This window comes from Drosophila willistoni, assembly GCF_018902025.1.
Source record: "Drosophila willistoni isolate 14030-0811.24 chromosome XR unlocalized genomic scaffold, UCI_dwil_1.1 Seg144, whole genome shotgun sequence".
Lineage (NCBI taxonomy): Eukaryota > Metazoa > Arthropoda > Insecta > Diptera > Drosophilidae > Drosophila > Drosophila willistoni.
Window position 1 is genome coordinate 3,771,795 of NW_025814057.1, and position 12,147 is coordinate 3,783,941.

General features: G+C 38.5%; 1 protein-coding gene across 1 annotated transcript in view; it reads right to left on the reverse strand.

Annotated features, from left to right (window-relative positions):
- Positions 1 to 1,716: 1,716 nt before the first annotated feature.
- The window catches only part of LOC6639117 (fibroblast growth factor receptor-like 1), a 109,364-nt gene continuing 98,933 nt past the window's right edge, over positions 1,717 to 12,147 (reverse strand). The window contains exon 7 of the mRNA XM_002062238.4: positions 1,717 to 2,319. Coding sequence (XP_002062274.3) covers positions 1,955 to 2,319 — 365 coding nt within the window. The 3' untranslated portion in view covers positions 1,717 to 1,954. The remainder of the gene's footprint in view (positions 2,320 to 12,147) is intronic.

Consider the following 12,147-nt stretch of genomic DNA (forward strand, 5'->3'; position numbering starts at 1 on the left):
AATTTAATAAAGTGGTATAGATTGCCTATGAACTTGATAAGTAATTTTCCTGTTTTCGACTCAAAATACATATGTACAGGTCACATTATATTCAGGACATTGTGTATATTATTGAAAGGTAAAATTTACTATTGCGCTCAATAAATGTAAATAGGTATAATAATTTGCATTTCAACTTACCAAGTTTAGCAATAAAAACCATGTAAATTAAAGACAGTTATCTCCTCGGATTTTTCATAATAAATAAATCTAAAATAGTAAAGAAATAATAAATAAATTAGAAAAAAATAAAGCTGTACAAAAAGATACAAAACAAAACAAACAAAAACAAAAGTAAATAAAAGTTATTAACAGTTTCCTTCGTAGGTTAAAGTTTTTGAAACCAGAAGGCCAAACCTAATCCAAGAAACTGGTTTTCAATTATATTCAAAATTTTCTCGTAATGAATTGGGGAAAATAATAAACATATTTATCTGTTCCATATGAATTATACTTTCGAATTCAAGCCATGAAGAAAAACTTATTATTGAAATTGATATACAAACAAAAAAGGAGAAAATCATAAAATGCAATAAAAAAAAAACCAAAAATAATGCCATTTGTAGTGGTAATGAACGAGTGGGTGGATAAATGGTTAATGGGTGGCGCTTTGCTGTTGGTGGAAATGGGAAAATTGCTTTACATTTGGTTTGGAAAATTGCGCCGAGTAAATATTTGCATGATATGGCAATTAATTTAAATGTTTTATGGCAAACCATTTGTTTTTTTTTTCCATTCTCCATATTATTATTATTATATTTTGTTTTTTGATTTGTTCGTTTCTTTTTTTTTTGGTTTTTTTGTATTTTTTTTTTTTTTCGTATTTTGTTTGCTGTTATTGCTACGGATTTTTATCTAATTATATTTAATATAGCTCGTACTGTACATTGCATTTTATTTGATTATATATTAATTTATATTAAAAGGGTCGTCGCTGCGAGCTATATACGAGATTATTCTTTCGACTTTATCGCTTCGACATTTATTCCACTAGCGTTTTTTGTTCTCTTTTTTTTTTGTTTTGTTCGTTTTCTCCCATTTTTAATGGGTGATAATTTTGTTGATGTTGTTGTTTATGCTTGTTATTTACACGCTCTTATACAACGAGTGGAGAAACAAAAAAAAAAAAAAATTACTTTATTAAATATACACATTAAATGGTAATTCATTAGGTTTTACATATGTATTTCAGCTTTACAATAGACAAGAAAGATCGAGGAGGAGAGGGAAGGAGAGAGAGGGTCGGCATCAGATTTACGAATGCACAAATATTGATGCATTCAATTTAAAGGCAATGTTAAATAAATAATTAGTAACAAAATATAATAATTTTAATTAACAGCCTTTAATAAAGACATCAAATATTTGTTCAACATTAAAAATGTATTTCCCTCCCTCCTCTGTTTTGTTTTTGTTTTTTCTTTATTTTTTTTTTTTTTTGTTGCGGTATGGAGTCGAATGGTATGGCAAATAATTTGACCCAATTCTGATTGATTCTATGTCATTGTTATAAGCCGATTGCATAATAGTTATAGACATACATATATTATATCATATTTAAGATAGATGTGTGGGGAATTGGGGGAGGGCTGCGGAGGGGCAAAACTGTTTTAGATATGCCACACACACACACACACACACACACACACATTCATAAAGCGTTGTGTGTGCGTATGTCATATCAACAATTTTGTTCTCTTTATACTTTTGATTTTTGGTAGCACAGTTTAAAACAGAGACATTCACACACTTTTATTACCATTTTGTATTTTCCAGTTTCACTTTCATACCTTTATCTCTCTCACACATACTCACACGCACACGCACACGCACACAGACAGAGACATTTCATGTGCTGCTGGGATGCTGCTTAAATTACGCTAGTTTAGTTGTCGTTGTGAGTGCCTCAATTTGATCATCTGTGGCAGAGCCGTTTGGCATGGACATGGACATGACCATGGTCATTGGTATAAACGTGGGCGTTGGCGTTAGTGTGAGCATGGGCGTGGCATGTGGCTTGGCGACAGCTGTTGACCGCAGTTGATGACACTGTGGCAGCGCGACGTTTTGATGCTGATGCTGATGCTGCTGCTGCTATAGCTGATGATGATGATGATGATGATGGTGGTGGTGGTGCGGCTGATGTTGCTGCACTTTCACTTGTTGTGGCCGCCACACAGTGATGACTGTAGCATAGCACGAGACTCAGTAGCAGAACAATTGTAAGCCAATTGTACTGACAACCGGATGAGCCAGTTTGCATTGCCTCCGGATGTTCACCTGAAATTATGGCCCGAACTAATTTCAACTTTATTGCATTGTCTTGAGCTTAGACGTTAAATTTGTACACGAACAATAAGAGCAGTAAATAAATGTATCTATTTGTATATGTGTTGTTTATATTTGTGTCTACGTGTACGTGTGTGTTCGTGTGTTTTGTAAGTTGCTATTTGTATCTGCAAGTCAAAGTCAGCGTGCCGTAACCGAATTGGAATTCTTGCAGTCGTCCTTGTCCTCGACTGTCGTTTGTCTCTTTATTTGTTGCGCTCTGTTTGCCCTCTGCACATGCAAGTGTTTTTGCTTATCTATTTGCTTGTTTGTGTTTGTACATAAATATTTAATTAATGTGCAAAGTGTTCAGGTTTGTGTCCCGTGCCAAAACTGCCCAGGGGAAATCGTCATAGAAATATCTATCTCGACTCTCCCTCCCCTCATTCTCTCTTTCCCTCGCATATTCTGTCATTCAATGAATATGAAATGTTCAAATATCAAATTTATATTACAGTTGAACAATTAGTCAATATTTTCAACCAAAAATCACTTAAAAATTGGGCTATTATAAATTTAGATGGCGAACCCAAACAACAAGCCAACTAGGCAACGATAAACTTTGGTGAAGAATTCACTGGCAAAATGTCTGACACGCATTTTCACACATAGCATAGTTTTGTTTACAATTTTCATTGCAAGCGCCTGTAAGTATGCAGCGAAATTTAATTGGCGAAATGAAGTGCCACTGCAAATATATATATACATATATATAAACTCATTGACTTGCCCAAACCGTATCAAACACCAACCCTCCCAGAAGCCCACTTGAAAGATCTTGTCGATTAAAACAAAAATGTTGCCTTACTTCTTGCCATATATGTAAGGGTGTCTGTGTGTGTGTGCATTTGAGTGTGTGTCGTGTCCTCGTAAATTGATTGAGTTCAATTTTTCAAGCAATTAAGTTTGACACTTGAAACCCAATACACAATGGAGTAAGCAAACAATGCCAGAGAGCGACCACCAAAGGCATCTGCGTGGGTATGTGTAAAAAATACAAAAACAAAAACCATGTTACTATTAACAGAAGAAAAAGAGATAGAGCGGCAGAGGGGGGGGGGGAGAGAGCTTTGTGGTTCATATGGTTAATTTCCTTGGTTCGTGATAAGCTCGAAAAACCGAATCATACTGCTGCCAACCCCCCCACCCCCTCACCTGTATCGCTCTCGTTCTGTCTCTGTTGCTCTTTATTGTTTTATGGCTTTGATTTTGAGTTCGAATTTATTTCGCTTGTAAGCGGTCTGAGTTGCAGCTGTTTAATAAATTTGATGCCGCAGCTTTGCTCGATCTTGAAATAAACATATTACGCATACGCAATGTGGGCGACAAGCAGGAGCAGCAGCAGCAAACCGAGATATGTTTATATGTATACATTCAGCGTGTGTGCCATAGGCAGAACACAATGTATTTGTTGACAGCACTGGAATTATTAATAACATACGTGGCTCACATAATTCATCATCAGAGAGCAGACACAAGGCCACTTGCCATCACATAAGAGGGAGACCCTACGACCCCCCTACGTCAGTTCCCCTATCCATTCACATTTACTTGTTTTTTTTTTTTGCCCCCCGTTTTTTGGGCATAGCTTAAATATCTTTCAGACTAAAGCTGTGAAAACACAAGTCACAAGCCAGCTAAGCCAAACAAAAGCGAGCAAAGTGCAAGAAATGATGGTAAAAATTTTATATGGAATGAGCGTTTGGAAGTGTGTGTGTGTGTGTGGGTAGCGAAAGAAAAACGATGAACGAAAGAATGTAAAGAAAAGTAAAAGGAAAAAGAAAAAATGATTGTAACTGAAATATGCAAAATTAGCGCTGATGGATTTTCAGGAAGGAAACCGGGCATGTAGAGGCGGCAGGAAGCAGTAGCTAAGCAAGTAGCTAGTTTCCAGACACAGACAGACAGACAAAAGAGCCTCAAGGGCAGAGAACGAAGGACTTGCAGCAGCAGCCAAATGGCTGAGCTGCATGCACGTAGTTTTTGAGTGTCTTTACGAGCAGCTTTGCATACTTTGGCAGCATTTTTACATTTCGCAACGCGTTTTGTTTGTGCATTTGCCGTCGCACGGATGTACGACAAAGAGAGTAATATTCGGAGTGATGGTGTGTGCTTGTGTTTATATGTGTGTGTGTGTGTGGGTGGGTTAGAAGAACACTTGAGCACTTTAGTAAGTGCGGCATAAAGCAGCGATTTGTCTTTGCTAAGCGGCTTTCAATTAGGCAACGATTGCTTTCTCCATTTATTTGTTTACTCTTGATTCGCGCATTCAGTTAAAGGTTTCCCCATTATTATTAAGTTATTAAATATATTATTTTAAATGTGCTTTGTGTTTATTAACTTGATGCTTTTCCCTCGTTAACGTTCTACTAATTTTGTTAAACATTCATAATCATTATTGAATTACACAGTTCATTAACGCGCTTGTTTTTGTTTCGTGCTCAACTGAACAGGCAACTGTTAAATAATTTTCATTATTCAAGTGCAAACAAGAGCGAATTATGTAATGCAAAAAGTGTTGGTCGATTGCCATTACTTTGCACTCGGCATCGCAAGAATGCTGTCCAGATTCCAAAAATATTTTACTTAGAGCAAAACACGATTACCGTATCAGAAAGTTTTTGCACATAAATTTAAATAGTTATGTAACATGCTATCAATCGTTGTAAGTAACTGACAGTAGAAAGAATTTCCGCACCCCATAAAGTAGGAATGAGTTATCCTCGTCAAAAGAATTAAATATATTGAAATTTGATCTTGAACTTTGTCAGCATCTCAGCTTCAATTCTGAAGTTTCTCTTTGGGAATGCTTTGGAATGGAAATTGACCTATTTTTATAGCATACTTTTTTGGGCTCAATAATTCTGTATCCCAATAGTTTGTATAACTTTTTTAAAACATATGTAACTTGTAATGGATATAATTTATATAATGAATTATATTTGTTAAACAATTTAATAGATTTTGTCTCTTGGTTATGGTTATCCAAATGTTCTATACTAAATTTTTGATGAAAAGGAAACAACAAAACGAAACGCAGTTGAATGTGGCACACATTTAATCACACATTGGTCGGATATGGCCTTAAATGGCCTTGCCCTGCCCGTTCAGTCATTGTTTTACTCTGCGTGCTTATCAATTATGCATTTGCTATAAAAACGCTTTGCAGTTTGCTCGGTTGCTGTTGCCGCTGTTTGACACTGTGCACATCCGGTTGGGGCATGATAAGCATTTTACGAGTTTTATCGCGGTGCATGCAACGCGGGTTGCAAAAGGTTAAGAAGCATGCCTGTTGAGGTGGTTTTACTGCTTTTTATTTTCCACTTTGCTGCAAGTTTATAAATAAAATGTGCATATGTGACACTCACGCACGCAATGCCTGCGCCACCAGAGTTAAGTTGAGTTGAGTGTAGTCGAGTAGAGTAAGCCCGGATCAGGACCATCGTTTGTTGGCGGGGCCAGGAGTCACTACTAAGGGCGTGGCTCAAAATACCAGCGCGTGAACAAAAACCGGAAGCCATGCATCGTCGTTGCTCTTACCCTCGTCTTCGCCTTCGTTTTCCTTGTCGCCCTCACACACTACCTTCCTCTCGTCCAGTTGCACGCCTCTTTATTGTTTTTGCCACACGTTGCGGTTGGGTAAAGTTGTGCCTCGCACATTTCTGGATATGTTTTTCATTCTGCGTTGACATTTACTTTGCTGTCATTAATTTTAAGCTGCATGCTTTTTCGGTCTCGACAACAGCGAACACAACAACGAGCAAAACTACTCGCATTTTGCATGGCCCCAGCAAGCTTCTTTTACCTACCAGAAGCAGCCAATCCGGAATATTTTAAACATTAAGAGAGGCGAAGGGGAGAGGAAAATTGTCGAGGCAAAAGTTTTCCACAATCTACTACTTTGGCAAACAACCGTAATACCTGTGATTGTTTATAGGTTCGGGAAAAATAAAAAGAGCTATCACAAGAGCCCATAAACTTTAGACTCGACAAACTAATGTTATTGTGTATATACAGTGAATATAAGATAAGTGCAGAGATCTTCTGTCTACCTCTCTTTCTCTCTTCCTCTCTCGTGGTTGAAGTTTAATTCATTCTATTGAAAACCATATTTGGATGTTTGAAAACTTTCATAGATACAAATTTGAGTGAATCTGTCTGTCTGTCTGTCTGTTTGTCTCTCCCACTTTCCCACGCCTATTGGGGCTTTCAAATTGCAATTTAAAAGTTTCCCTTTTTGAATTTTATAGAGACATATACATACATATATTTATATATATATATATATAAATTTTGTGTATTTTTTAGTTGTTTTGTTTCGTACAATTTGTTTTGATTTTATTTGGCACAAAACTATTTGCAAAGTTTCACATTTAATGCGCAAATACGTATTATATACCCCGAGCTCCGCCATCCTTCCATTAGTGAGGCAGGCAGTCAGTCAGTCAGTCTTTCTCTACCATACGCCCTTTCAATTCAACCCCTCCCGCTCCCTATCAAACGACATTTGTCCTGTGTCCTGTTGTAATACATTCTAACAATATTGTCGTTTGTCGCAGCATTTCGTTTCGTTTCGTTGCAAAAACTTTTTATACCGACTGGGCTGAAATAATAATTGAATGTCACTTGAACGACAAGTTGTGCTCGAGAGGAGAGCTCAAGCTCCATAGCTGAAGCCGAAGCCAGACCAGAGTTAGAGCCATACCAGCCAGAGAGATCTGAAGCTAAAAACTACCAACAATTTTGTCAAAGTGACAAAATGCCGTTTGGAGGCTGCCAGGCAGCCAAAAAACTTGTTTTTACAGGCTTAGCCAAGTTTCTATATACGTATATAGATATATATATATATATATATATATATATATTTGTGTATATAAAAAGAGTGTGTGCATTTGTGTGTATTTTATCAGTGGTTTGGTTGGATTTTGGCTTGCCTTACGACTTTGTTGAGTTGGGAAGAATCCAGGCCAAAAATTTGAATTGAATTTTGAGCAGTTCAAGAGGAATTTTTAATTGAGAGCTGAAACTAATGCAGCACACAGAGGGAAATCTTAGCACTTTGGTTCCCCCCAAACAACCCCAGAGCTCAAGCAGAAAGCAAACCGCAAAAATAGTTTCGTTAGTTGTGCAACAAAAAAAAAAAACCTATATACAAAAAAAAAGAAACAACCAGACAAAATGAAAAACGAAATGGAAAAGACCAAAGCCAAAAATCTAAGCCAAGCCAAAGCTGCAACCACACTTTAAGTCCCTGAAAGCGACTCATATAAATCACGAATGAATTAAGTGTGGCCTGACCAGTTTTTCCTCCAGCTCCAGCCTCAGTCCACCCCAGCCTGCCCCAGTTGAGTTGAGTTGAGGCGAGCTGCTTGCCCGGGACTTGTCCACATACTCTTCTCCTACACTCCTGAAGCCTGCTCACGTTTGCCTTTTTGAGCGCTTCGTTTTGTTGCTTTTTTCTTTTTTTTCTTAATTTTTTTTTTCGTTTTTTTTTTCTTTTTTGATAAACTTGAGACGTGCGTCCTTGTCTGTGCGAGTATGTTTACGTGTATGTGTGTGTGTGTGTGTGTGTGAGTGGTTGGCTTGTTTTTGTAAGTCAAACCAACAACAACATAACAGAACTGTGCCTGGGACGCCTTTTGCTGTTCGTCATTTGAGTCATTGCGGTCAAGGCGCCGCCTTTTACTTCTCACTTTGAGGCCAGCAGCAACTTCAGTCTCTACTCTCCATACATCTCGTATTCGGGCAAGCTCTGTCTTCTTGCCTTCAATAAATGTGTGTGGATATGTGTGTGTGGCGAGCTGTTTTAATGCTTTATTTGCACGTGTTGACGTTTATCTCGGAGAGCACAGAACACCCCATACACACACACACACACAGCAGATATACAACTTTGGATTAACAAGCCAAAAAGTTGGCCAAGCAGAAAACAGAAAATGGAAATGTGGCCCCAAAAACTTGGCCTTAGACATTCCTCCACAAAAAAAAAAAAAAAAAACACAGGATTACCAAACAAATTGTACTGCCAATGTGACGCACTCAAAGGAGACGGGAAAAAGGTTACGGTTAAGGTGACATCATCTAGCCACGATCAATCGAAGCGTACCAAATCGAATCGAAACGAAATCGAAACTTGCCAATTCACTCATCAATATTTGCTTAAATTGATATACAATTCCATTACACTTGAACTGCAATATTGCGTGATATCAAATATATACCTATGTATAGATATTGACTTATATATCAACCTATGCAATTTGCTCCGACATTTTGCTGATTTCATGAAACATTGATGCACATTAAACCACGTTCCGGCGCGTGTCCTTGGCAACGTCTTTGCCAACAACGTTGCTAACTTGCGACTCGGTCTTTGCGAACGCACATGTGGCCAACAAATGAAAGTTCCAAAGGGTGTTTATGTGGCCATGTGTGTGTGTGTGTGGGTATGTGGGTGTGTGTGTGTGTTGACCTATCAGTTTACGTGCCATTTAGCACTCAATTAAATTCGTACAGCACAAACACACAGGAAGCAGCAGGGAGCAGACCATTTAAGTAAATGTACGCTCATCAGCAGCAAGGAAAGCGAGCCCGGCCAAACCAAGACACAAGCCAGGAAACTGAAGGAGAAGCTTCCACCCACTAGCTCAAGGAATAGACCGAGAACAAGTTGTAGGTGAGAGGCAATGAAATGGAGTCCAAAACGGGAGGCATCTGCAATCCATTGGCTGCTGCTGCTGCTGCTGCTGTTTCTGCTGCTATTAATCAAAGCAATGAACATTTTGTTGAAAGCAATTTATTTCGTTATCGAAAGGATTTTGTCGAAAACTAAAGGAAGTTCCTTAAGAAGAGATGGCAGAGATGTGGCCCATGTGGACTGGGTTGGGGAAATTATGCAAGCCAGGCAAAATGAAGGATTTTGCTTGCCATTTTCATGTTGCATTTCACACGTCGTCGGGATTAGTAGTTTCCTATTCATTTCACAAATAAATCAATGAGTATATGTGTGTCAGTGTCTGTGTGTGTGTGTGTCTGTGTATTTACTATAATTAAAGAGAAAGAAAGAACGTTTGCCTAGCCCCCCCCTATGCTCTTGTGTCATGTCATCTATTCTATATGCCTTAAACATAATTCATATTTATCGATCGATTGGCTCAAATATTTTATTATTTAAATTACGATTGCCGCCAGATGTCTGTCAGTCCGATTGTCTGCCTTTCATCTCTCTGGCCTAAAGATAAATGAGTTTCGGTCGAATTTCAATTATTTTTTCTCCTTCTTCCTTACTGGATTGCTCCTGCTGCTGGTGCTGCTGCTGCTTGTGTTACTTGGGCTACTAAGTGCGCAAAAAAAGGAGAGAAAATCATTTTTACTTATTGGTAAAGGTTTATCAAAGTATTGCAGACATGGACACTATGTTAAAAATTGCTCATACGCAATGTTGGACGCTCTTACAGTTTTACACATTTATTTATTGATTTTGGACGCTTGATTAAACACCGCAAGGCATTGATAACTTCCAACGACAACAACAACCAACAACAAAAACAAAAGAAAAGCAACAACAACAACAACAAAAACACTGCTCAAATCTCAACGCGTTTTGCAATTGAGTTCGGTGTCTGCGTAGCCATTACATCAAGCAGGCAATCCAATTAGGATTTTGATTCAGTTTCTGATTTTGGTTCCTATTCCTGTTAGGCAGGCTCGTGTCGATTGACTGGCTGGCTGGCTGCTAGGTTGGTTGGTTGGTTGGATGGCTATGTGAATGAGTGAACGAATGACAGACTTGCTGATTGGCTGAGTGCTTAAATGATTGCCAAATTAGGCGAAAGTGCACTTAGCGTAAAGTTGGTTTTGTTTGTGTGAAGTGGAGTTGGCCAAATCAAAGAACACAAAACGAGGGAAGAAGAAGAGAAAGGGTTTTTTTGCCAATTTAACAAGATTACAAAAATATTTGTCAAAATGTGTATTTTGTTTCTTTTTACTGAAAAGATAATAATGCCATTTCATTTCATTTGGAGTAAAATAGAGATAACCCCAAGGCCGGCCACACCCTTCTCACCTTTTCATTATCGAACCAGTTTGGAACAATTTAAAACTGTTGACCCCCTCCCCTCCCCGTCCGTGATAACCACATTTTGTATAGCCCACTTAAATTTTAGTTAAAGTTTATGCTGTCAATGTGAGTGTGTGGCACCATTGAAACCTGAAACCGTGACAATTTTTGGGGCCAAGAACTTTTCCATAGCCGCAACAATATGTTGTGGGAGTGTCTCAGGTGTATACACACACACACACACATATATTGCGAGTGTGTGTGTGTGTGGACAAAACTTGCCAACTATAAGGAGAGTTTAGTGGATATATCGTACTCATGTAGAACATGTCGTATAGAGCATTTACCTGTGTGTGTGTGTGTGCGTGCTGCCTCAAGTGCTCCATAAGTAGTCCTGTTCTATCCTCTCGCTATCTATCTCTATATGCATGTTTTCTTCTGCATATGTGTGTGTGTGCGTGTGTGTGTCTGTCTCTATGTCTGTGTGTTGGTGCGTTTAGTTACAGCATTTTGTGGTAAGTAAAACATTGCAGCCCCGAGTCATATGACACACACACACATACATATAGATAGGAAAATGGACCACACACTAGCCAACTAACCAGCACACAAGTTGCATTCTGGGTCAGCTTGGAACGCCTCTGCCCTGCCCTGCCCTGCCCTAGCCAGTTGCCTCTAGGGGGCATGAAGGCACAAGAAGCACGTCCATCGTCAAGCAGCGTAAAAGTGGCAGAGCCTGAGCTAGAGACAGAGAAACGAACACAAGCATATTTCGTATATTTTGTATAAGCACCGTTGCGGAGCACCTCAAATATTATTACCGGTATTTTTACTGATATTGTCCTGTACACGAGAGATGCTCTTGATGCTGCTATGGCTGCCGCTGTTGCTGTTGCTGCTGCTCTTGTTGCTATTTCAGCTGCCACTTGCATGCTAACTGGACATGTATTAAAGGCAAACTCAACTTGTTATTACCAAATAGTTTCGCGTTGCCTTCAGTGTGTGCTACAAGAACGAACAGCAGCGACTATACAATATTCATTTTAAACATCTGATATTTCTTAGATTTTCATTGTTTATTTAAAACAAACTTTTATCTCTCTGTCATCATAACAAACAGAAACGGAAGCGCTTTAAACCTTCTAATCAGCATCAAAAAAAAAAAAGACTCACGAAGAAAGCAACGACGAAGATGCCACTAATGATAAAAGAGATCATCATAGTCTAAATCGAAACGCCAGGAAAATGATAGAACAGTGATAAAATGAGGCAGAGAGTGAGGCTCTTGAGTTATTTCTTAAAACTCATTAAAGAGAGAAAGAGGAACTTCAAGGATATATTGAAGTCAAGTGCGGCTTGCCCTTTTAATGTTATTTGTCTTGCGGATAATTTGCTTACAAGGAGGGAAAAAGCTTTTTGGATTTCAGAGGCAATGCTTTTTGGTGAGGTTAATGAAACCTTTTTTGTGTTTTTTTTTTTTTTTGGTTGCTGTGAAAAGTTTTGGTACTTGCAACGCGCCGGTCAAGAGGCGCATGAAATATAAAACCGGAAATGCAATTGAAGAGAAAGAGAAGGCAGGAAAAAAAAAACTTGAATGCAATTTGAAGTAAGCGAGTTGAAAATGAGTCGTGCACTTGAGTGGGTAAAAAGTTATGTGGTTAAAGTGAGTTGAGAGAGAGAGAGTTGCAATGATGATGACATATTTTCCCATTTCCGAATGG